This window comes from Spodoptera frugiperda, chromosome 25, assembly GCF_023101765.2.
Source record: "Spodoptera frugiperda isolate SF20-4 chromosome 25, AGI-APGP_CSIRO_Sfru_2.0, whole genome shotgun sequence".
In the NCBI taxonomy this organism is placed as follows: Eukaryota; Metazoa; Arthropoda; class Insecta; order Lepidoptera; family Noctuidae; genus Spodoptera; species Spodoptera frugiperda.
Genome location: NC_064236.1, coordinates 11,144,179 through 11,166,317, shown reverse-complemented (window position 1 = coordinate 11,166,317; position 22,139 = coordinate 11,144,179). Strand labels below are relative to the sequence as shown.

The 22,139-nt window shown below is 35.2% G+C and overlaps 2 protein-coding genes across 3 annotated transcripts in view; one reads left to right on the top strand and one right to left on the bottom strand.

The window, feature by feature from the left end:
* The first annotated feature begins 97 nt into the window (after window positions 1-97).
* LOC118262833 (probable citrate synthase 2, mitochondrial) lies at window positions 98-12,822 on the top strand. Its single transcript, XM_035574456.2, has 9 exons — window positions 98-266; window positions 6,773-6,934; window positions 7,591-7,820; window positions 8,216-8,372; window positions 8,611-8,810; window positions 10,737-10,869; window positions 10,975-11,120; window positions 11,248-11,410; window positions 11,496-12,822. The coding sequence occupies exons 1-9, from the start codon at window positions 222-224 to the stop codon at window positions 11,655-11,657; spliced, it is 1,398 nt and encodes a 465-aa protein (XP_035430349.1). The 5' UTR covers window positions 98-221; the 3' UTR covers window positions 11,658-12,822.
* A 4,474-nt stretch (window positions 12,823-17,296) lies between these two features.
* The window catches only part of LOC118262794 (RUS family member 1), a 137,781-nt gene continuing 132,938 nt past the window's right edge, over window positions 17,297-22,139 (bottom strand). The window contains exons 2-10 of one of the 2 annotated variants that reach the window (XM_050704418.1): window positions 21,450-21,616; window positions 21,186-21,347; window positions 20,888-21,026; window positions 20,488-20,645; window positions 20,055-20,196; window positions 19,524-19,732; window positions 18,970-19,226; window positions 18,682-18,889; window positions 17,297-18,402 (exon numbers count right to left, since the gene is read on the bottom strand). In XM_050704418.1, the coding sequence (XP_050560375.1) occupies window positions 18,095-18,402; window positions 18,682-18,889; window positions 18,970-19,226; window positions 19,524-19,732; window positions 20,055-20,196; window positions 20,488-20,645; window positions 20,888-21,026; window positions 21,186-21,347; window positions 21,450-21,534 (1,668 nt within the window). In that variant the 5' untranslated portion in view covers window positions 21,535-21,616 and the 3' untranslated portion in view covers window positions 17,297-18,094. Of the gene's footprint in view, window positions 18,403-18,681; window positions 18,890-18,969; window positions 19,227-19,523; window positions 19,733-20,054; window positions 20,197-20,487; window positions 20,646-20,887; window positions 21,027-21,185; window positions 21,348-21,449; window positions 22,009-22,139 lie in introns of those variants that run through there. The other variant, XM_050704419.1, reaches the window with a different exon arrangement.

Genomic DNA, 22,139 nt, shown 5'->3' with positions numbered 1-22,139 from the left:
ACTTCCATTAAACGTAAAAAAATATATTTTATTTTAATAATGTTAGTTTTCAACTAATAATACTAAACTACATCACTAGTCAACTAATTTTTTGACAGTTAACGTCACTGAGTAGCAGGTAGTCAAGCCAAGTCAGCCAACATTCCATCCACTTGCGAATGCGATCGATCGCGAGCAAGGTGTAGTTGTCTGTGGTAGTAAGCGCTCGGTGGGTTTGAAAAATGGCTCTTTTCAGGATTACATCAACTAAATTGGCAGAAATACAGGTAAATACTGATTATATTAATTTATTCTTTCTTTTTTATAAACATTTGAGAGCAATATTCTTTCATGTTGTATTTTTGTGTACTTTTTATAACCTTCTTGCCCACATTTTGGGTTCGTAGTTATGTAATGTGAATAAAAACTATTTTGGGAATAAATTGTAGATATACTGCCACCTGCAGTGGCTATTGTCGGTGATGTTTTAAAGTATTTAATCAAAGCCTGTTTAGATATTTGATATTTTAAGTCATGACCGGTGTACCTATATCAAAGGGCATGTAGATTTTGCAGCGGGAAATCCCAGTGGTGTTTTATACGCGCGCGAATAGAAGCAATAAAATGTTCGTAATTTCTTGACTCATTCATAAATATGCACTCGTAAAGAATGACGTTATAATTTTCTTAAATCCATTAAAAGCCTATTAATATAAATGACCGTTTATACCGTACCTATTTTCACGGAAATGACGCTTGCGGCGCTAATTGTAGTTCTTATTACTGTTAGTAATGATTAATACTGACCCACGATTTTTATTTATTTATTGAATTGAATTTAATGTACTGTATCATCGTACCTGGGCATGGGACCGAACTTCATGACGTACAACATCCTAGTGTGTTGATTCAATTGCAATATTATGAAAACTCCACATTTGTTGTTAGGCAATCATTTTTTAAACTACCATTCTAAAGATATTTTTCATGCCTAGAAAAAAATTATTCGATTAGGTACTAATTGGGCAATGGACACGTTAATCAAACAACATATTATTAAAGTTGTATCTTTCACATCTAATCAATTTTCCAACTTGAGTACTTAGGTCTGCCTGACTTGAATATTATCACCTTGTTGTGGCTGTCATTACATAATGTATTTATGTAGGTAACTTCAGGTTTAAGTGTCAAGATTATTATAATGAATATCCAGTTGCACAGATATATTATCGACAATCTTATCTTAAACATTATGTCAGTTTTTGGTATTGGATTAAACTTCTTAACTGCAATGATTGATTCCTTATGGGGGCATGAATGAAGTCATGTGAGATTTGCACAAAGTATGTGGCAGTGGCAATGGCCTTGGTCAATCTATGTCAGTGTCACGCACGGTGGCGCTTGTTGGCGTGATAACCGATGTCACTAGCTGTGCAGAGCGCGCGTCTCTGCGCCTCCCGATCACGTGGGGCCACTGCCATGATATTACTCCAAATGTAAATTTTAACGCGAGTGTTATCACGAGCCGCTCATTGAACGAGCACACGCCACACACGTCAAACTGGCACGAGATAGCACTATTCGTAGTTCCATGACATAATCGGGGAGTAACACTTGACTTTACAAAGTCAGGTGACATGTCTATTGTTCTACTCGAGTCAGTTTTACATAACTAGGCAAACGGTCCGTGAATTTGGCCGTCTATTGAAATATTAAGTTAACACTATCTAGCGACCGGAACACATTATACTCGTATTGATTGATGGTGTCATGACACGATATTATGCTCGTTATCAGTAAACTATGTAGCAGAAATCCTCGCAATGACATTCACGATGCGTGTCCTCTGCTATGCCCCAACTCTAAAGATAACCACGCAGGTCAACTCACGTTTGCATCGGGCACACGCCCAAATGCTCACGATTATTATAGGCACATGTTACTATACCGTTCACATATGCACTACACTTGTACAGAGAAGAGAAGAAACTGTTATTATTTGGAAATTAAGTAAAACAAAACACATGGAAGTAACGCGGATCTAAAAAAAACACTCGTGAAGAACGCGGTTAGTTTGTGACGCACATGTTCAAGGTTGCGTTGAGCTATGGCTTCCAGTAGCAAAAACTATAGCTACAAGCTTCACCTACTCGGAACGAAACTTTGCCGCTTTAATGTAAAGGAAAACATATTACATTTAAGTGCCTAACTTAATGAATTGACTAGAATATTACGAAATTAAAAATTTATCAGGCGGGAGTAAATCTATTTGATAAATTAAAAAATGTAAATGCCGTTACGTGATAAGCGAACCACGAATTAACGATAAAATAGAACGCAAAATGAAGTTAACGAGCTATATTATTTTATATTCTCTGTTGCTTCATTTCAGTTTAGGACAAGAACATAGAACACGTCGTATGTTATGAAATTAGTGCTTCTTGGCTGGTGATAAGATTTATCTGCAATCTTATCTATCTGCAGGGTAGGACGTCAGTACGAAGTTATTATGAACTTTGCCTCTTTCAACAGTGTTTATTTGTAGATATACAGGAATGAGGAAATGTAAATCATACTTCATCGTTTAGCTGCAGTTTAGCTCCCGACTTATATCGATAAATAAGTGCCCCACTTTATCAACTGTATAAAACTAGATTCTATTTATGACTATGTGTATTTCAAGCAGTTATTGTGGTATTGTGCTTATTAATTACTTCCAACTATGCAGTATAGCAATAAATGCACGTACGCTGTACTAAACTAGTAGAGAACTACAAAAATACGTACGTATTGTCAATCTACGAATATTAAGTTGTAAATGCGTATTACATAAACAAAATAATTACCACATTGCGGTCATTTCGAGCCTACAACGCAGAAGGTTAAACTGAAATAACTACGACTTTTTGACCTTAGGCTAACGATTGATGATCTATACTCTTACGGATTGATACGTTGATGATATTACGGATTGACGTGTTTACTATGGATATAGTAAACACACAAAGACACTAATTAGCGAATCACTAACTAAGCAAACCACATTTGAAGTATTTACAAAAATTATTGCTTCCGTAATATAATTGTCGTTCAATATTTTTTTCTTTTGAAAAGGTGTAGGATTTTCCGTAGCATTAATTTCTGGTCTTATTAAAAGTGTACTTACTTGGTCGCCGAACTTTCATTCGACAGTATGACATCATCAACCACCTACATACTTACAAGAGGCTGAATAATTAAAATAATTTTTAATTTTATTGTTAATCTTACCTAGTAACTTCGAACGCGTATTGATATTGATCAAATCTGATTTAAGCAACTAGCTACAATCCCCAGGGACAATATCCGACACAATAAGTTTTTTTTTTAGATTAGTAGTTTTATGATATGAAATAATTCTTTGTAAAACGGCCAAGAAGTGGCACATTTAATAGTACAGGACTAAAATAGCTACCTGATAAAAGTGTTACATCATTGCAAAGGAACCTTTTTATTAATGTTAACTTACAACTCCCTTTTATTGTTTAGTTTAGCTACACCGGTAAATTCTTCTGCGAGGATGTTTATAGAGCAGGTAAAGACGACGGGCGCATTTTTCGAAGTTTTTTGTGACTAGACCCCTATTTGTTTTTTCAACCCTCTCTTGCTACGTCGAAATGCTAAGGGTGTACATTTGTTATCCGATTATTATGTTACATTATGTATTCCTTACTTAAAATGGCGTAACACTTGTTGGCTTCCTTGCGTAAAACTAGAATTACAGTGATTCAATACCAAAATCATAGAAGGCCAATAGAAAATAAAAATGAATCACCACAGATGAACTTGAAATATTGTGATTGCGTGTTTTCATTTATATTCCCCGGGTATCAACATCGGTGTCTGTTGATATTTATGTTTTCTGAAACTATGTGTCGCATCCGAACATCTCAGAAGTGACGGGTTGCTTTAACAGAGGACCTATTTTTATTTTAAACTCAACCGTTGACTATAAAGTCTCAAAATTTTCGATACTTTTTAGTTACTTCAGTTCAAGCTAGACAGTTCTTTTTCTTCAATGGTTAAACTCTCCAGTATAGTACAGTACTTTGGCTACAGACCTACACTTTCAGCACTATAAATAAAGCCTCCTTCACGATGACCTGTCTGACTAGACTAGCTCTGTCTGATCCCTCTCTCTCTCTGAACCCGATGGGACAGCAGACCCAACGGTTTTACGTGCTCTCCGAGACATGGGGATGGATACACGTCCGAATTTCCTGACTCCAAGCTAATTGTAATTTATTTTACTCTGGAAATGCCATTAGCACTGCCGACAGCAGCTGGTCACCCAGCCACTGCGTCAGCCGTATCAACACTACTGCTTCGTTAACAGTTAATTGCATGGTGTTACATGAAATGGTTGATAAAGAAGGCAGTACAAAATATACATATAATGTATTATTGATAAACTAAAACTAACATACCCAAACTACTCTACTCACACCATAATTCTACAGTTTCAAATTTTATTACACTGTTGGCCTTGACGTAAGTAGTGTGGAATATTTTAATACAACGTTTATATCAACGTTTTACAATTCTCGACTTTATTTAAGGAGGATTAAAACGCGCGTGTCGCGGTGAACTTAACGACAAATTGAGAAATTAGTTTTTATTGTGAAGGAATAAAGATACTAGTCAGAATACTTATATAGGGCATTTGTACCTAGGTACCACATCTTAGAGAGAGAGACGCTCTCATTTGGGACGTCCCGCAGTCTTACTTTAGCAGCGACTCAATGATTTAAAATTCCCGGGTAAAGCAGCAGCTTATGATTCGATCTTTGCTGAAAATAAGTCGACGAAAGGTCGAAGTATAAGAACATTCGCGAAGTCAATAAAGCGAATTACAATTCTTGATGTATGTATCAAAAACAAATTTTTACATAATATTATTTTTTTTTCATATGTATTGTATTTTTATATTAATTATTCTTCATATGAATTGTATTAATGGATAATTGTGTGGATTATTATGCCAATACAAATAAACTAATTTATTATCTAAGTATGTTATGTGAGTTCAGTTAATGTTTCTACAATTTTGGTCCTAAGAAAATGACAGATTATTTTGTTAGAGACTGGTGTTTCTTTCTACTACTGTCATATTTTAGTCCTAGTTTCATGCACTACATGCGCTGTATACTTGTTTCGTTTACCTGAAAGGAATGAGGTCTCGTCTGACAGAGCTATTCTAAAGCGATACGTGCAGTAGCTCATTGTCTTAAAAATAGATACTGCAGTGTACGCGTTGGAATAACTATTAAACCTGATGACTTATTAACAGTTCATCAGAGTAGAAATCAGGGTTATCCCCCTCAACAAGGCTAGTTTATGAATAACTTAATTATGGTTTTTAAGAAATTATTCATTTACCTAGAAGTTTAAAGGCCTTGGATTTTTCCGTACTTAATAAAAATGACCTCGTCGTTCCGATTTGCGTTAAATATCATTTTCCTTATATTGTTCAGGGAGGATTTGTTTCTTCGAGGAAAATGTCTAGCTAGTAACTTTTATTCTAGTAAATAATTGTACGGCCTTATTTCTACTGGCCTTACCGAGCATGCGCCATGCCCTCGTTAGCTGTAGATTATAAACGCGACAATGGGGATGCCCGCATTCTGGTGTCTTATTCGTCACTGAAACTGATATTTCTTACTTGCTACTCGCAGGTGGACTCATTTACAGCATTCTATAATTTAACGACTTAATTAGTTAATAGAGAACACGTTAACTCGATAAGTATTTAATGGCGATCTTTATTATTTTATCAGCGTTTAAAAATTAATCAATCAAATCGAATCTTGCTGTTAAATTGAACAATTACTGTAAACATGTTGCAATCTCTTTCATCGTTCTCGTTGATACGTGGGATTCTTAATGAAGAAATAAATTAAGAATTCTTCCACTCCTAATGACATAATCGATTGTATTGATAGCATCAATGACTTGTTCTATGTGTGAAGGGTTTCAAAGACGTAAATGTGATTTATAATGTCAATCAGGTTAAACTTTGGCCCGCGCTGACCTGCCGACGTTCTTATATTGATTGAAACGCTGCCGCTATGATTGAGCTCATCGAATTATTTATAAACAAGCACTTCCTCTAACTAGGTTTTGTCATATACTTTGATTTATTGTTTTTATTTTTGTGCGGACAACAATCCCATTTGATACAACTATTGAAATAAAACGGCGTTGACAGAACGTTAAAACGGTTGTTGAAAGTTAAACATTCTTGCACGTAAAAGAAATGACCCCTTGTTAGGTTACACTGATATTTTTGGTAATGTCACTCTTTGAAACGTTTCAAATGATTTCTTGTTTAGGAACTACTTTTGTTAGTGAAAGTAGTTCTAGAAGTAGGACTAAGAAAACACAGAAATACGACCATAGCCAAAGAAGCTCTAACGTTTTTCTTATTAATTTCAATTACTATGTAGGTACGTGTATATGTAACTAGTAACTACATATGTACATATTTATGAATAGTCACATTTATGTTACGTATCATGACTTCTAATCTAATGGAGGTTAATGATATTTTACATGCTACAGATTGCCTTGAAGCGTCTTATTCGTTAAACTTGTAAAGTACACTTGGAATTGTATTTATAGTTGGCCACTGATATAAATAATTGACGTCGAATACAAAGGTACAAAGTCCTTTATAGTCCGGTATTTCTAATTTATGTACACTAAATTAAAGGTATGTTTGTTACTTCAAAATATCTTCTTTTTGTCCAAATAGAAAGTATGCCCAACGGCATCGATTCTGCTGCGAGGTTTGAGTGCCGAGTCCACCAACCTCAAGAGCATTCTGCAAGAAAAGATCCCCAAAGAACAGGAAAAGATCCGGGAGTTCCGTAAGAAACATGGCAGCACCAAAGTTGGAGAGGTCACCGTAGACATGGTAAGTCAATAACATTGAACAATGTTTGCTAATGATTAGGTACTTGTTCTTACAAAGAGGCACTCATTTCGTGTCCTGCTTTGCCGGTAAATATCCACACATAAGTACTTAGTACAATGATTAATAAATAATTCTAGGTTGATTATTGTTTCACACAAGTATATTTGAATGCTGTTGGCAGTTGCTATCGGTTTTAACCCATTTACATAATATGTAAAATAAAACCAGTAGATAAGGAAATTTATAACTTCCAGCCTACGTATTAGTTCTTATTTCGTATGACTAGTTTCTGTATCCAACAAGGTCACTTAAAGTGTCCAAGCACCCGGTCAATGAACTGCATTATAATGGAACCCTGACGTAGTTCAAGATCGTATGAGGTATATTTGGCGATGTATCTTCGCATTTTAAATAAACTTTATACATACATAACCGTTCGTAAACAAAGGCAAAATACGAAGGCCATATTATTTGATATTAAATAATAATATTGATTGATAAATAACTGCATGTCGGAATCAATCTTCTGGGTCGTCTGCAGTCGTGATCAAGTGATCATGACTTGTTATGAGGTCAAAGCCAATAATATGGACTGTAAGTACCCTCGCACCATGCAGGCAAGCGTCCTTAGACATGAATAAATGTTTTCTTTTCAGATGTACGGAGGCATGCGTGGTATCAAGGGTTTGGTGTGGGAAACATCCGTATTGGACCCTGATGAGGGTATCCGTTTCCGTGGCATGTCCATCCCTGAATGCCAACAGGCCTTGCCCAAGGCAAAGGGAGGCGCTGAACCACTTCCCGAAGGTCTTTTCTGGCTCCTCGTGACAGGAGACATCCCAACCGAGGCTCAAGCTAAAGCCCTGTCCAAAGAGTGGGCACAAAGGTTAGTAAATGATTATTATCGGGGCGAGCCTACAAAATTCCCTTATATAAGTACATGAATGTGTGTCATGTTAATATTTGGACTCGTACCTACTGGCCAACGATACGTGTAAGTTAGAGACCTCGTGTATTCGACCTAAACAAATGCAAATATTATGTTAATATAATATTTGGTCATTATACATTATATATGTTATTCATTTTTATAAACTTTTACGTTAAATTGTCTAAATCTCCACTGAATACATAAATTAGATTTTCTTCTTAAGTCTCCACTATCAGACCTCTTTGTATCTACATATGGTTGACTGGTATGTAGAGTCCATGGCATGTGTCCGCTTCGTAGTGTGCATAAAGTTTGAAATGAAATAAATATAATTGTGCGTATTATAACAGGGCTGAGCTGCCAGCACATGTTGTCACCATGCTCAACAACATGCCGAGCAAGCTCCACCCCATGTCACAGTTCTCGGCCGCCGTCACCGCCCTGAACAGCGAATCTTCATTCGCGAAGGCCTACTCAGAGGGTGTGCACAAATCCAAATACTGGGAGGTAAGTAGCTACATACAAACGTTAATATCATAAAATCCACAGTATCAGCACACCCACTGTTATCCGCTGATAAAAAGTTAATAAGCGTTATAAATTAGCTTATCTATTTCGATCGTAAACTGAATGCGTCATGCATGAGGATCTAAGTTTGATTGTGGCTCGTTAACATAATTTGAGGGCGTGTTTGGTTACTTTTAAAGTTGATATACAATACAAAATACTTGTTTGTACTTAACAGTACGTATACGAGGACTCGATGAACTTGATTGCCAAACTGCCCGTGATTGCTGCCACCATCTACCGCAACACCTACCGTGACGGAAAGGGCATTGGCGCCATCGATGACAACAAGGATTGGTCTGCCAACTACTGCACCATGCTCGGTTTCGAGGACCCTCAGTTCACAGAGCTGATGCGCCTGTACCTCACCATTCACAGGTATGGAAACAACTTCAAACCCAACAGGAAACAAAAGAGAAATGTCTCGAACCCCACCCGTCGTTGTAAGTTCAATTGAGCTAAAAAAAGAAATTGCAATTCAAATTGGTCGTTCCAGACAGTTCTCTTTGTGATTTATTGGAGAATAAGTGATTTCCTGATTCAATTGAGTGTACAGACCCCACAAGAAGAATCAATACCGAACGATAATTTGCGTGAAATGTGACTTGTGATACTTTTGATGTTCTACGTCCTTAATGTGTGTATTGTTTCCGAGCTCGTAATACTCATCAATTCGTAACTTACACTCTAGTGTCAGAAACCTCTATCATTATATTCTCAGCTATCAGTTTACAACATGTATAGCTAATATATTATGTGCTATCCTAAAACCTTACATTCACACATCTATATTTTTTCTAAATTCACTGCTTGTAGATTAACAACAGCTAAGAGAAGACAAATTTAATTGGCCATATTGCGAGTGTAATTAATACATACGTTGTAACAGCTGCTATTTGCGAATTTTTCTAGTTGTGTAACAGTGTTTGTCATTATTATTGTCCGTACAAAACATCAATAAAAACATTACATTGAATTGAAGTACTTGAGATGACCTTTGCCGAAGTTTTACAAAAACATGAGTAGGTAGTAACAAAAGAAAAACTGATATTGCTTTATTAGTAGTGGAATCACGATTGTGATTGTGACCAGTAAATACATATACTTAATAATATTTTAAAACGAAATTTTGCCAGCGTATCGCTTTTCGTTACGCGTTGATATAAATATTCAGTATAGTCAAAGCTTCTTCACAATTTAAATAAACACGGGAATAAATTTCAATGTTAAAAAACACTACAGTAATTCTAGCATGAAAACATAACAAACAAATGAACACTTATTCTATAATAGTATTATAAACATTTTGTTTTACAATCTCGAGTGTCAGTGTAACTGTGTAATTAATGTTACATCTTAACAATACGTGAGCATTGCATGTTTGTTCCTAACCAATAGCTAAGCGAGATTATGTCCCATTAAGTCGTGATTATGTTCTGTAACCCAATCCATTTCAGTTGTTGCATTTTCAGCTAATTGCGAAGATAATATTTACCAACAGGGTTTATTAAAACAGAACCAGCGTCCATTTAAGTTATTAATCCCACTGTAACAGTAACAATTCAAATATTTCGAGATCAAGTCATGTCATGTGTTAATGGCGCTTTGCGACCTCTACCTAGAAGACTGTCTGGTTTATTTATTAATTACTCTATTTATTAAATTAAATCCCGTACTTATTAACATCTAAAATTTTTTGGCTCTGCTATTATCATTTAGGTAGATAACCAACTAATACATCTGTTCGTTTGAGATAGCAATGATATCAACTCGATTTGGCCGTGAACCGTAATTTTGCTTCAATTTATATTTTCATATATGTATAGTTAACTCGGAGATAGGACCAACGGTAAAGCGACAATGTAACTTCGCGATATCTTTGTTATCTCAAGTGGCTTACAATTTGTGCCACTAAAGCACGGCGTTTGCACTATTGTATGTTATCCTAAACTAGAATATTGTCACGGGGCAGTGCTAAGTAGCGACAACTCACTAAACCCTTCAAACCACTTAGCATGGCCACTGCAAACACACAGGACTAACTTTATACTCGTGTATTACCATAATCCTGTGTGCTTGTATTTAATCTTAACCACTTAATATCCATAATCCTGCAAAATACACAACTTCATTGACTATGCCTAGTCACTCGTAATAAGCATGCTTTATGAATACTCATTGTGTGTAAATGAAAGTGTTCATGCAAATTATTCGTTCGGTATTTCAATATTTGACGTATGATTAAGTGTAAATGTGTGTTCGTGTAAACAATGTAGTCTTTATATTGCTGTTTCTGTTGTGCAGTGACCACGAGGGTGGCAATGTGTCTGCTCACACCACCCACTTGGTTGGTTCCGCTCTGAGCGACCCCTACCTCTCGTTCGCCGCTGGTCTGAACGGTCTCGCTGGACCTCTCCACGGTCTGGCTAACCAGGAGGTTAGTATTCAAAACTTTTAAAATAAAAATATTTTTCTGAGAACCATGAAGGAGATATGATCATGTTATAAATGTGATAATAATTAGTACATTTTATCCTTGTAGGTGCTCATTTGGTTGGAGAAACTGCGTAAACAAGTTGGCGATAACTTCACCGAGGAGGGACTCAAGGAGTTCATCTGGAAGACCCTCAAGTCCGGACAGGTCGTTCCCGGATATGGACACGCTGTACTCAGGAAGACTGACCCCAGGTAAATTAACATAAGTTAATTAAAAGGGACTTTTTTACTAGCTCGTAAATAATGAAGCAACTTTTACAAAATAAAATTATAATGATATAATGTCAACATGATGTCTAAAAATGATTTTCCTGTCCAGGTACACATGCCAGCGTGAGTTCGCTCTGAAGCACTTGCCCAACGACCCGCTGTTCAAACTGGTCGCCGCCGTATACAAGGTGGTGCCCCCAATCCTAACAGAGCTCGGCAAGGTCAAGAACCCGTGGCCCAATGTGGACTCTCACTCTGGAGTCCTCCTACAGGTATTTTTTTGTTTCTTTGGTTACAAAATAACAATATGAGTGTATTTAATGCAATAAACTTATACATATAATTTTTCCCCTGCAGTATTACGGACTTAAGGAGATGAACTACTACACCGTGATGTTCGGCGTGTCTCGCGCTCTCGGCGTCCTCGCTCAACTGATCTGGTCTCGTGCGCTCGGCCTCCCCATCGAGCGACCCAAGTCCCTCAGCACTGACATGCTGATTAAGCAGCTGGGCAAGTAATTGTAACACCGAACAATATAAGTTAATTCGTTCAGGCTAGATTGTAATACGTGCTTCGAGTAGTTTATTTATGAAGGCCTGAACAGTAGTACCTACAGTTTGATTCACACATAACACCAATAGTCAATTTACGTAGTGATACTTTTAACGTCTTTTTTACCAAAATAATGTATCGAAATTAAATCATTTTACTTATTTATTTCATTGTAGTATTAAGTGTAATTGATGCATTTTAATTGCGTTGTTTTGTAATTATTGTTGAGTATAATTTAATTTATATCATGATTTACCACTGTACTTATTTCTGTGATGAAAATATTTGATATTTTGTACTGTATATATTAGTTGTGGTAACTTTATTTGTAACATTTTTGATTACCTTGGGACTTTGGTTTTTGACAAATTGACTTAGTGGTGGTGTGACTCAACTGAAAATTCCACGTAGCTGCCGAAATACGAACTAAAGTAAATAGAAAGAAGTTAGTTGGTCACTTAGGTCGTTTTACGTAGAACATTCATAACAAATGTGCAGTATGCTGTGCATACTGTTTTCTTAGGTGAAATACGATATTCATTTTGTCGTAATTATTTATAAATCATTTGCATTAATTTCAAAATTGCAGCTAACTCAGTATTGTTTTTTGTACTTAGGTTCAACGGTAGGGCAATTATGAGAGGTTTTGGAACAAATGATTTGTAGGTACTTAGGAGTGATTGGTCATCGTTGGTTTGTAGACAATTACTGAGTGAGCTAATTTTGCATGCTGCAGTAAGTCTTTGTTCTTCATTCTAAATCAATCTTTTTAGTTTTACTGTAATTAATTTCAATTTACCAAAGTATTTACGAGTCTAATGTAGATGCTTAAATTTAAATGGGATCATGTAATATTGACAGCCTAAATTGAAGATGTAATGTTATCTGAAATCGTAGACATTATTTGAAGGAGTCGCATCATATTGTCGCGTTGTTACGTCTCTATATGTATTGTATTTGCAATATGATTATGAGTAACAATTATTTATATTGAATGTGTATTGGCTGGTTCGGAACATGTTCCGATATTGTATGGTCATCGATTACTTGTAACGACGGTGCGACGTCTTCATATTTTCACAAAACGATACAATATTTGACAATACTAAAATAAAGTGGTATGGTGTAGTACTTCATTGACTTTTTATTTGAACCTACTTGATTCTTGATCCAGGATTTGCCAGACTCCCGTTCCCAAACCATCCTTGTTATTTTTACTTCAATTGAATTAATAGTAGGTACTGGACATGGATGTTTTTTAATATACTGAAAAAAGAACACTGATTTATGGGTAATATTTTATTTTTGTCTATTGCTTACTATTTTTCAGCCTTTATGTTGCGATTGCATAAATTTGTTACAGTTAAAATGTAAGTAAGATTTGTGATTTTTAAATATGCAATGCTCTAAATAAAAATCTTGGCTTTGTCCCCCCTTGCTGCAGCTGCGATTGTGCAAGTAAAAATATTGATTAAATCGAGAATTTTGTGGGGTGGTTCCTTTGACCATGTGTCGTTTATGATTCGGAGGGGTGTTCTAATAGTGACCTTGATATGAACAGAGGGGACTGGCAATGTACTCGTAATAAATATTGGTATTGCATTTTTTATTACCCGACTGCCAAGGAAGGGTTATGTTTTTCGCGCGTATCTTGTATGTATGAGCCTAATATTCTTTATTACCTCATTTCTTCGAAACGGCTTGATGGATTTCGACAATCAGGGTATCGTTGGATTCGTCTTAATTACCCAAGTGTTCTTAGATATGTGACGTAAAACAAAAACCAATATGGCGGCCGTGAGGCGCCCTGGATAGAAGTAAAAAAAAAAAAATTTTTTTTGTTTGCTACAATTTGGGTATCAAATTAAAGAGCTCATCATGAGGATTCCAAAATGGTATATCACTGACATATAGAAAAAAATACTATGTGCAATTATGTTCTTTATTATCCAAACTAAATACGGTACTCGTATAGGTACTACGCGACGCGATTGACTAGCGGTGTCTGAACTTAAAAGTGAAAAGTGATAATAAAAATACGTCTTAACTAAATTATTTACAATGAATTTATTTATAAATAAAGGACTAGCGACCCGCCCTCGCTTTGCTGAACGTTAAATAAGGAATCTATCTACATAGTCGTTTACCTATAGCCCATGCGACGCGTCAACTGTAAAGACCGTTTTTTGTCTAAAACTAGTAGAAATTTTGAAACAGTGTAAAGAGCAAATTTTATCTTCATTTCATGTAGAAAATTAATAGACTATTTAAAAGGATAAGGATTAATACTATTACGCACAAAAACCCTTCACAATAAAAATCAAAAAAATTATTAAATAGTCCACACGACGAAAATTCTTTTAAAGAATACCGTTTACGAAATTTGTAAATAGTAAATTTTACTGCCCTTAATCCTTCTTCTTTTTCTAATTCCTTTACTCTTTTTGTGTTACGCAATCAATCTAAAATAACTGGATCGACGTGTGTTACTTTTATATTATCTTGGTATTGGAAGTAGTTCTTTCGTGTCGCGGGTGAAATTTTGAGAAACACATAGCCGTATTATAACTAACTAAAAAGTGTTAAATAAAATAAAATAAATTAAAAAACCCGACATAAAAAACACTTTAAATAAAAACTGAAAAGTAAAAAACAAGCTTAGTCTAAAAGTGTAGATAGCAATGCTAGTCACAGACAGTCGGTACCCATTAAATAAACTAGACTAAAATCATTCAATATGGGTCCCGACTGTCTGTGACTAGCATTGCTATCTACACTTTTAGACTAAGCTTGTTTTTTACTTTTCAGTTTTTATTTAAAGTGTTTTTTATGCAGTCGGGTTTTTTAATTTTTTTTGAATTTAAGATGCTAGATTTTTATGTTTCGTGTAGCTGTACGAGTTGGTTATATAAGTCATATCGAGATAAATGTCGATGCGATGAAATAAAAGATCCATTATGAGTTCGTATAAGAAGTATTTAATCCATTACAAGTTTGATTTTAGGGAAAAATACTTGTTTATATTTGATTACAAATTTACACATACACAACACAATTAAGCATATTTAATTTAAAAATGCGTCACAAAGAAGTTTATATACTTAATGGTAAGTACAAAATGTAGGTACTAATATATTATAATACGTAGGTATAAATGTATAAAAGGTTTCATATTAGAAAGGTTATGTGAGTTCATCTTTCGTAATTTGTGCGTTTCACGCGTGACTTTTTGACGAGTTACATTGAAAGTCCACTGGCTTTCAGGGGCACAATCTTTCGTTAACACATTTTGCAATCATCTACCATAATATAAGTACAAAAAATTTATATGAAAATTTTATATAGATAAGTAAAAAGTTACTTATTTGCACCAAAATTGCACCGGTTTTAATATCATTGCATAATTCCCTCGTAATTCCTTGATGCATGTTCTCGTTATACAATGTGACAAGCATCTAGATCGAATTCCGTTATAATAACCACAGTTTTCTTAAAACTAGTTTGACAAAACAATAATTCACGACAAACGTTTTCCACCGTTACTAATCAAGTAGGTAATTTCAGTAACAATTTCGGTGTAGGCAACTATGTAGTTAGGTATACGACACATTGCAATACTGCCACTGTAAATACCTACTTCACTTCTGTTACACAATTGATAACTAAACTAAATAAATTACTTAATTGAAAGCATAAACGAATTTTCAATCGATTGACGATTATCCTTCTTATCATTTTCCATTTCAGTCTTACCTTCCTAGAGCTACGCTCTTATCCAACAGCACCTTTTTGCTCCCTCGATTGAGAGTCGGCTTACGACAAAAATTAAACCAAACGAAAAATATCTCATATGATGCAAATTTACTGACGATGATGTCGCCTGGAAGATCTGCCAGAATGTCTACCGGGCCTCACAGGATTTCCCATTGCAGCCGCGACGTAAACCGGATCATAGCCGCTTTGAGGATACATACAGGTGGCGCGTGGATCTTGCAGGGACGGCGATTGCTGAGGAGCACGTGGCGGCATGGATTTGTTACCCGCACTGATTTTAGATATGAAGTCTTTAAGTCCAGGAGGCACGATTCCGTTACAACGTCGTACGGTGTCAGTCGCCATCAAATAAAGAACTTCCGTAACTGCTGCATCAGCCACCACAGGTCTACCTTCCATAGCATTAGCCATCTGCAGAAATACTTCTTTGAAATCTATGTTCCAGGTGCGCTCAGGAGTCGGTATATATTCTAGCTGAGCAATCATTCTCGCAGTGATTGCTCCTTCTGCACGACGCTCGGTTGGATCAGCTGACGAGCTAGTTAAAAATTGTTGCCACTCGGACAGCTTCATACGAGAGCATGGTGGAGGATCTCCATCAGATGGGTACAGCGAGTTGATAACATAGATAATTGCTTCTTTAATTTGATTTGGACTTTTAGCAGGTATTTGTTTTCGGATTTTTTCGATGTCAATATCAACTACTTTTAGTAAACAAAATCTCTCTTCTGTGGACCAACCAGCAAACGCATGGTTTTCAGATTCCATTATTAAAGACGTGTGAGGGTCGATGTAGATTAATTGAGTGTAATATGCAGGTAAAACAGTAATTTTCACTCGCTCACACCTACACTGAGATAATAAATTACGTGTTACGTCATGGATTTAATATTCGCTGTGTAAGGGCGCAAGGAATACTACCCGCGGGAATAAGTTAAAAATCAATACTCGTGTTGCCAGGCGTAGCATTCCGCGGCGCGTAGTGGTGGTAGCACTGGTAGCGGACGAGTCGAGCGACTCGTCGTCTTTTTAGCTATGGCAACATTGTCAGTAATATTATATAATCCGGTTTAATAATACTAATTAGAGATGGGCGATCTCGAATAAATACTGATTATTACTCGAGTAGGTATTTATTAAAAAAAATGGATAAATATTTACTCAGTATTTATCAATTTTGAACCCGAATAATCGTCCTTCTGTAATACCGATGAAATAAGAAATATCATTCGACTATCTACTATATTAATACAATTTTGCTATATTTATTAATAGATTAGAAAATGTATTTCACTATAATTTAAAATAAAAACAGCTTTTAAAACAATTTTACATTATTTGAAAACGTGGGAATTTCAAAATGGTCTATATTGGTGATTTTGATTTATATTAGCTTATTTCATTATCAACAGCATACACGTGCCCACTGCTGAGCAAAGCATCTTCTCACCCGGAGAAAGTTTGAGCATTAACCACCACACTTGCTCAATGAATGCGGGTTGCTGAATTCAAACTTACAGTTAAAAATTACGACAGGATACGAGGACGAAACGACATCTTTCCTGTTCCTGAGAGGATCTAATAAGTATGTAATCACATTAATGTATTTTAATGGTTTACCAATGTATTTTAATGAACACCACTGTCCGCCACCTGTAGCTCTTTATCTACTTTTAAATCAGTGGTTTTATATTTTAAATATTTCACAATACATCATAAATTGAGAGGCATGACGTTATGTAAGTATATTACGTAGCTATAGGGATTGTTCGTGGTCCTAATTAATATTATTAAAAACCTATCCACGAAGGCGTTAAATAAAACAACAATGTTCACCCATATTAATTATTTATTTATTATACTCTAGGTATATTACGCATGTATATAAAATTATACAAATTTTCGTTCAAACATTTACTTAATATTAAATTTAACAAACATCATAAAAATATAAACAGGAATGTAAATAATTGCCTGTATTGTCCTATTTGAGTAAACAAAATTAATTTCATCAAAATAATTATTATTTAATAGTATATATCTATTATTATAATATGATTTAGCCATATAATATTCATTTATTATAAACCATCTAATCACTGTAAGAAACACCTATTTACAAAGTATCCTTCTGCAACAGAACATATCTGTATCGTCTGTATGGTATAATATTCTCTGATTTATTTAAAAATGTATATAAAATGTATCTAGTAAAATAAAGTCATAAATAAATATGGTGTTGTAAACTATAAAACCATTTTTCATCTATCACATACCAACATAAATTAATAAAATATTATCAAAAATAATATGTCTACATTCGACATAATAGTCTATTGAAATGGACATAATGATGCAGGTCTGTGCGCATTAAATTAGGCGTACAGGCGATCTTTTATTAAAATTCGTAACAATAAATTCCCACTAGCATGACTAGGACAGCCATAGTTCACATAGCATGGCAAACTTTAACTACTTCTATACCCAATATTGCTTATAAATTCAGGTGGGAGTTCTGCTTCACGGTATTACTCCTTCAGTGTGAATTGACTCTAAATTGTACCATATTTATTTACTAAAAAGTCTAATACCATATTAAACTAACATATTGCATACTAGGTTCTATGTCTCAGATATTAGACAATACCTGGTTATTGTACACTCTGGGTGGTAAATCTTGCTCTTGTGTCGCTTCGCGGTTTCCTTTACCTATATTTGTATCTGAATTATCTGTGTCTGGTTCAATTAAGTAAGCATTAAGCTTATCTTGCTTATCAGTGACTTCCTCGTGTTTATTAAATGTCTTTATTTTAGGAACACTATGAGCTACAACTTTTGGTATGAGATTTTCTCTTACAGAAATTTGCGTGGCTATAAGCTTTGCAGTGCAGATGCGCCATTCATCCACGACAAGAAGGTTTTTATTAACCTCCCAGCCTGAAATAGACATGTTAACAAATTACATTTCATTTCGAAGTCTTTATGGGTGTAAGTGTGAGCAACTTAAAATTTTATCTTTATGTTTCAGACCATTCTATGCAAATATGTAATATCCTGATCTCTGTGTGACTTTCTCGAGAACAGAAGAAAAATATTCAAATAAAACGACAGAAGGTACATAATCTGTAATGCCACTATGTTTGTGTTTAAATTTTTGAAATAGCAATTGATGTGATATAGTTGATATGTTTAAAATAAACAAGTCACATTTCTTACCAACTTTTTGAAGTCCTACCCTTACTTTGACCCATTCTCTTTGCACGATCTTATTAAGAAAGTCCATAAGTTCAAATGAAGGTTCGTAATTAAATTTGCTGTGTAGGGGTAGATTTTCTACTGTAACCTTTGACCACTCAGCTTGTTGTAAGGTCTCACAAATAACGGGGAATGGTTTCTGAAGATTTGCGGGGTTTTTGTAAATATTCTGTAATGAAATACATCAAGTTCTGTTAAAAATGTAACAAAAACATAGTATAATTTTAAATAAAAAAATATTAACATTACCAAAGGAATATCATTTATCGCACAAATCACAATGCCATACAAAACTGCATGGAAGTAAGCACACAATATACTATCAGAAGTGGCAGAGTCTCGCGGATATATGTATATCTTCCTTGTTTCCAAACAATGCACTAAGATGTAATCATTGTGTTTGTAAACTCCTTTAACATTGATCATAAAATAAGCTTTTGGATTTTTATCCACAAGTTTCTTCATAGAATGACCTATTTTGATTTGGAATCCGCATAGTTGTCTATCTGTAAGTAAATTTTACATTAAGGGTTTGGTACTGATTGTAAGCGTGCCTGTACGCGATGCCGCCACCGGGCTACGGCCGCACGTGCACGTGCGTAACTTTTTACCATTACCACGTTCGTACGCGGCCAGTAATGGAATGAAACAAACACAGGAAACGCGCGCGGTGGCGGCGCTATGTACAGTGTGATGGGACGGCGGCGCCGCCGTAGAACCAGAGCCGTGAGACGGGAGAAAATTCAAGTGTGAGACAAAGTTTACAATAACCGTGAAATGTGTTAAATGTGTGCTTTACTTACCTAAACTGTTCGGGCCAATTGGTAAGAATACAACTGGTTCATTTCTGTTCACAGTACAAGGCTTTGCAATAATTTCCTCATTCAAATAGGCGTCAATTATTTGTAAAAATCTTGGTTCATTCAAGGTCCTCAAACAGACTGATCTCACAGCCATGTAGTTGAAGATAATATGAAAAATCATCATAGTTGTGAATACCGTAAGTGAACTCCTGGAATTTCATCATAGGAATGTAATAAACTAGGTTTACATATAATTAACATTATGTTTGTTAAGAAGTAATTGTCCACATAATGGATCTGAATGATTTTTATGAAATTTACATAGAAATATGATTTTATCATTTCTGACAAAATATATCTTTACTAGCGGAACCGACAGACGTTGTCCTGTCTACACGTTCACGTCGTTTAAGAGAAGTTCAGTGACATACACACTTATAGAAGAATTATTATATATAAAGATAAACCTTAATCAAATGTCATGTTTAACCAAGTATATTGTATAAAATACCAAATTATTAATTTAAATACCCAAAGATTGTAATGATTGTCAAAGCTGTAAGGGAGGCAATCAGATTGACAGCTGTTTCTTGAGCAGAATCTTTTGCGGAGACATCTGCCAGATTGCTCCTAATAGCATGATGTTGTGTCATGGCTGCTCTGGTTGCACCTCCTGAAACCATAAACTACTTTATAGTGGGTTAGACATAGATCAATCCCTAAGTGTGGATCTACAGAAGGAATTTGAAATTTATAATGTGGATGAATGCATAATCCAGTTATGTTATCATGTACTACTATATATTTATGTTGTTGAGTTAGTGTTGTACAACATGTGGTAAATACTGCAAGCATTGGTGCTACCTAGCTATTAGTATGATAAAATGTTTATAAACATTCCCTCAATACTGAAGAAAATCATGTACATGTTAAAACAAAACAAAAATTTGCCCTTAAAACATACCAGCAACTCCTACAATGGCTTTCATTACTGTGCTAACACACAAGACTGCTGTGGTGTAGTTCTTGAACGCTGGTAAAGCTATTTCTATGCACATTGCTGCATCATTCAGCACATCTGCATACAGCCGCCACTTTTTACTGTAAGCATCCAGATGGGTGCTGAAAACAAGAAATGACATAGCTATTAAGTAACATCCTAAGGCACTTAATTGGTTAATCAGGTGGTTAACCGGTGCACAGGTGTGCAAGGATGAGGTAAAGCAATTATTACTGGAATTATTGAAATTAGATTTGTGATTATCAGCCTTGGCTACTTCTGATTATGATCTGACAATACAATTGATGAACTCTCACTCTTATTCATGGCCACCAACAGTTTTATAAAAAAGAAAATAAGTTACCCATGGGTGTAAGCAAAATAAATCTTCCCTAAATGTCCACATCCATCTTTTAGAACCCATGTCACAGTAGCTGCTAATGGAGTTGCAGTTGTGTCGCCAACTCCTACACCTCTCAGAACTTCCTGGGTTGCAAGAATACCTGTAAAATGCAGTTTAGTGATTGATTATGTAAATGCTATAATAATATTTACATGCTAGAATATTTTATCAATAAGATTATCAAACAAATGCAATGTGTAACTACTACTCACAGTAAAGTGATTTAGATTTAATTAATTATTTTTTAGGTGCAGCTTACCAGTGATTGTGCTGCAGAAAGCTTGTGCTGTGTCCCATATTTGATAGTTTGAATAATCTCTGCTTACACTATATGGATAACCCTGAGGCAGGAACACTCTTGTAAATAAATTAGCGAATTCATTAAACTTCTCCTCGTTGAGCACCACAACGTTTGATTGGTCTGTAATAAACAAAACATTGACGTGGAGTACACGACACCAATACTACACAAGTTGAATACATAATAGGAGCTTATGAGCAACTACCTATTAACCTAATTTACCTGGCGGTTTCACGTAGATTCTTTGTTTAGGAAGAGAACCGTATATTTCTTTGTAAATTACTTCACCTTCATGAATAGTAAACATTTTATCTTATAATTTCTGGTAGATAACTCTCTGGCGAGGGCGAGACGCACACGTAAACAATACTATTTGAAATTTTGAACTAGTTAGAAACAGTTATAATTTGACATACTACACATTGTTTATGTTTGCTTTGTTATGGTTGTTTTTATTATTATTTTTTATGAAAAGCGTTACTCTAATAAGACTGTAGAAGCCAAAAGATACTCAATAGTCAATAATACGGTGTCGGTGTTGGTTTGGAACTTGGCAGAGTAGGAGTGAGGCATATTTATCGTAACCGATAAAAGTAACAGATATCTACAAATAACTAACAACAACTGTTACTGCCAACATATTTTATCTGTTAATTTAATAACAGACCCTCAAATCCTGTTACCACGGCTATTACTATTATTCATTGTAACAGTCCTTACACAAACCGACTGTTAGTTGTTACCAATACCATAGGTTACTACGTACGGCTGTTACTTTGTTGTACATGCGTATTCAATCTCTCTCTTTTCCTCATTAATAAATGACCTTTGCGAAATGAGACACACCTATTATTTATTTCGGAACATGTTTACTTCTCACTCTTACTAAAGCGATTAAACGACGCTAAAAAG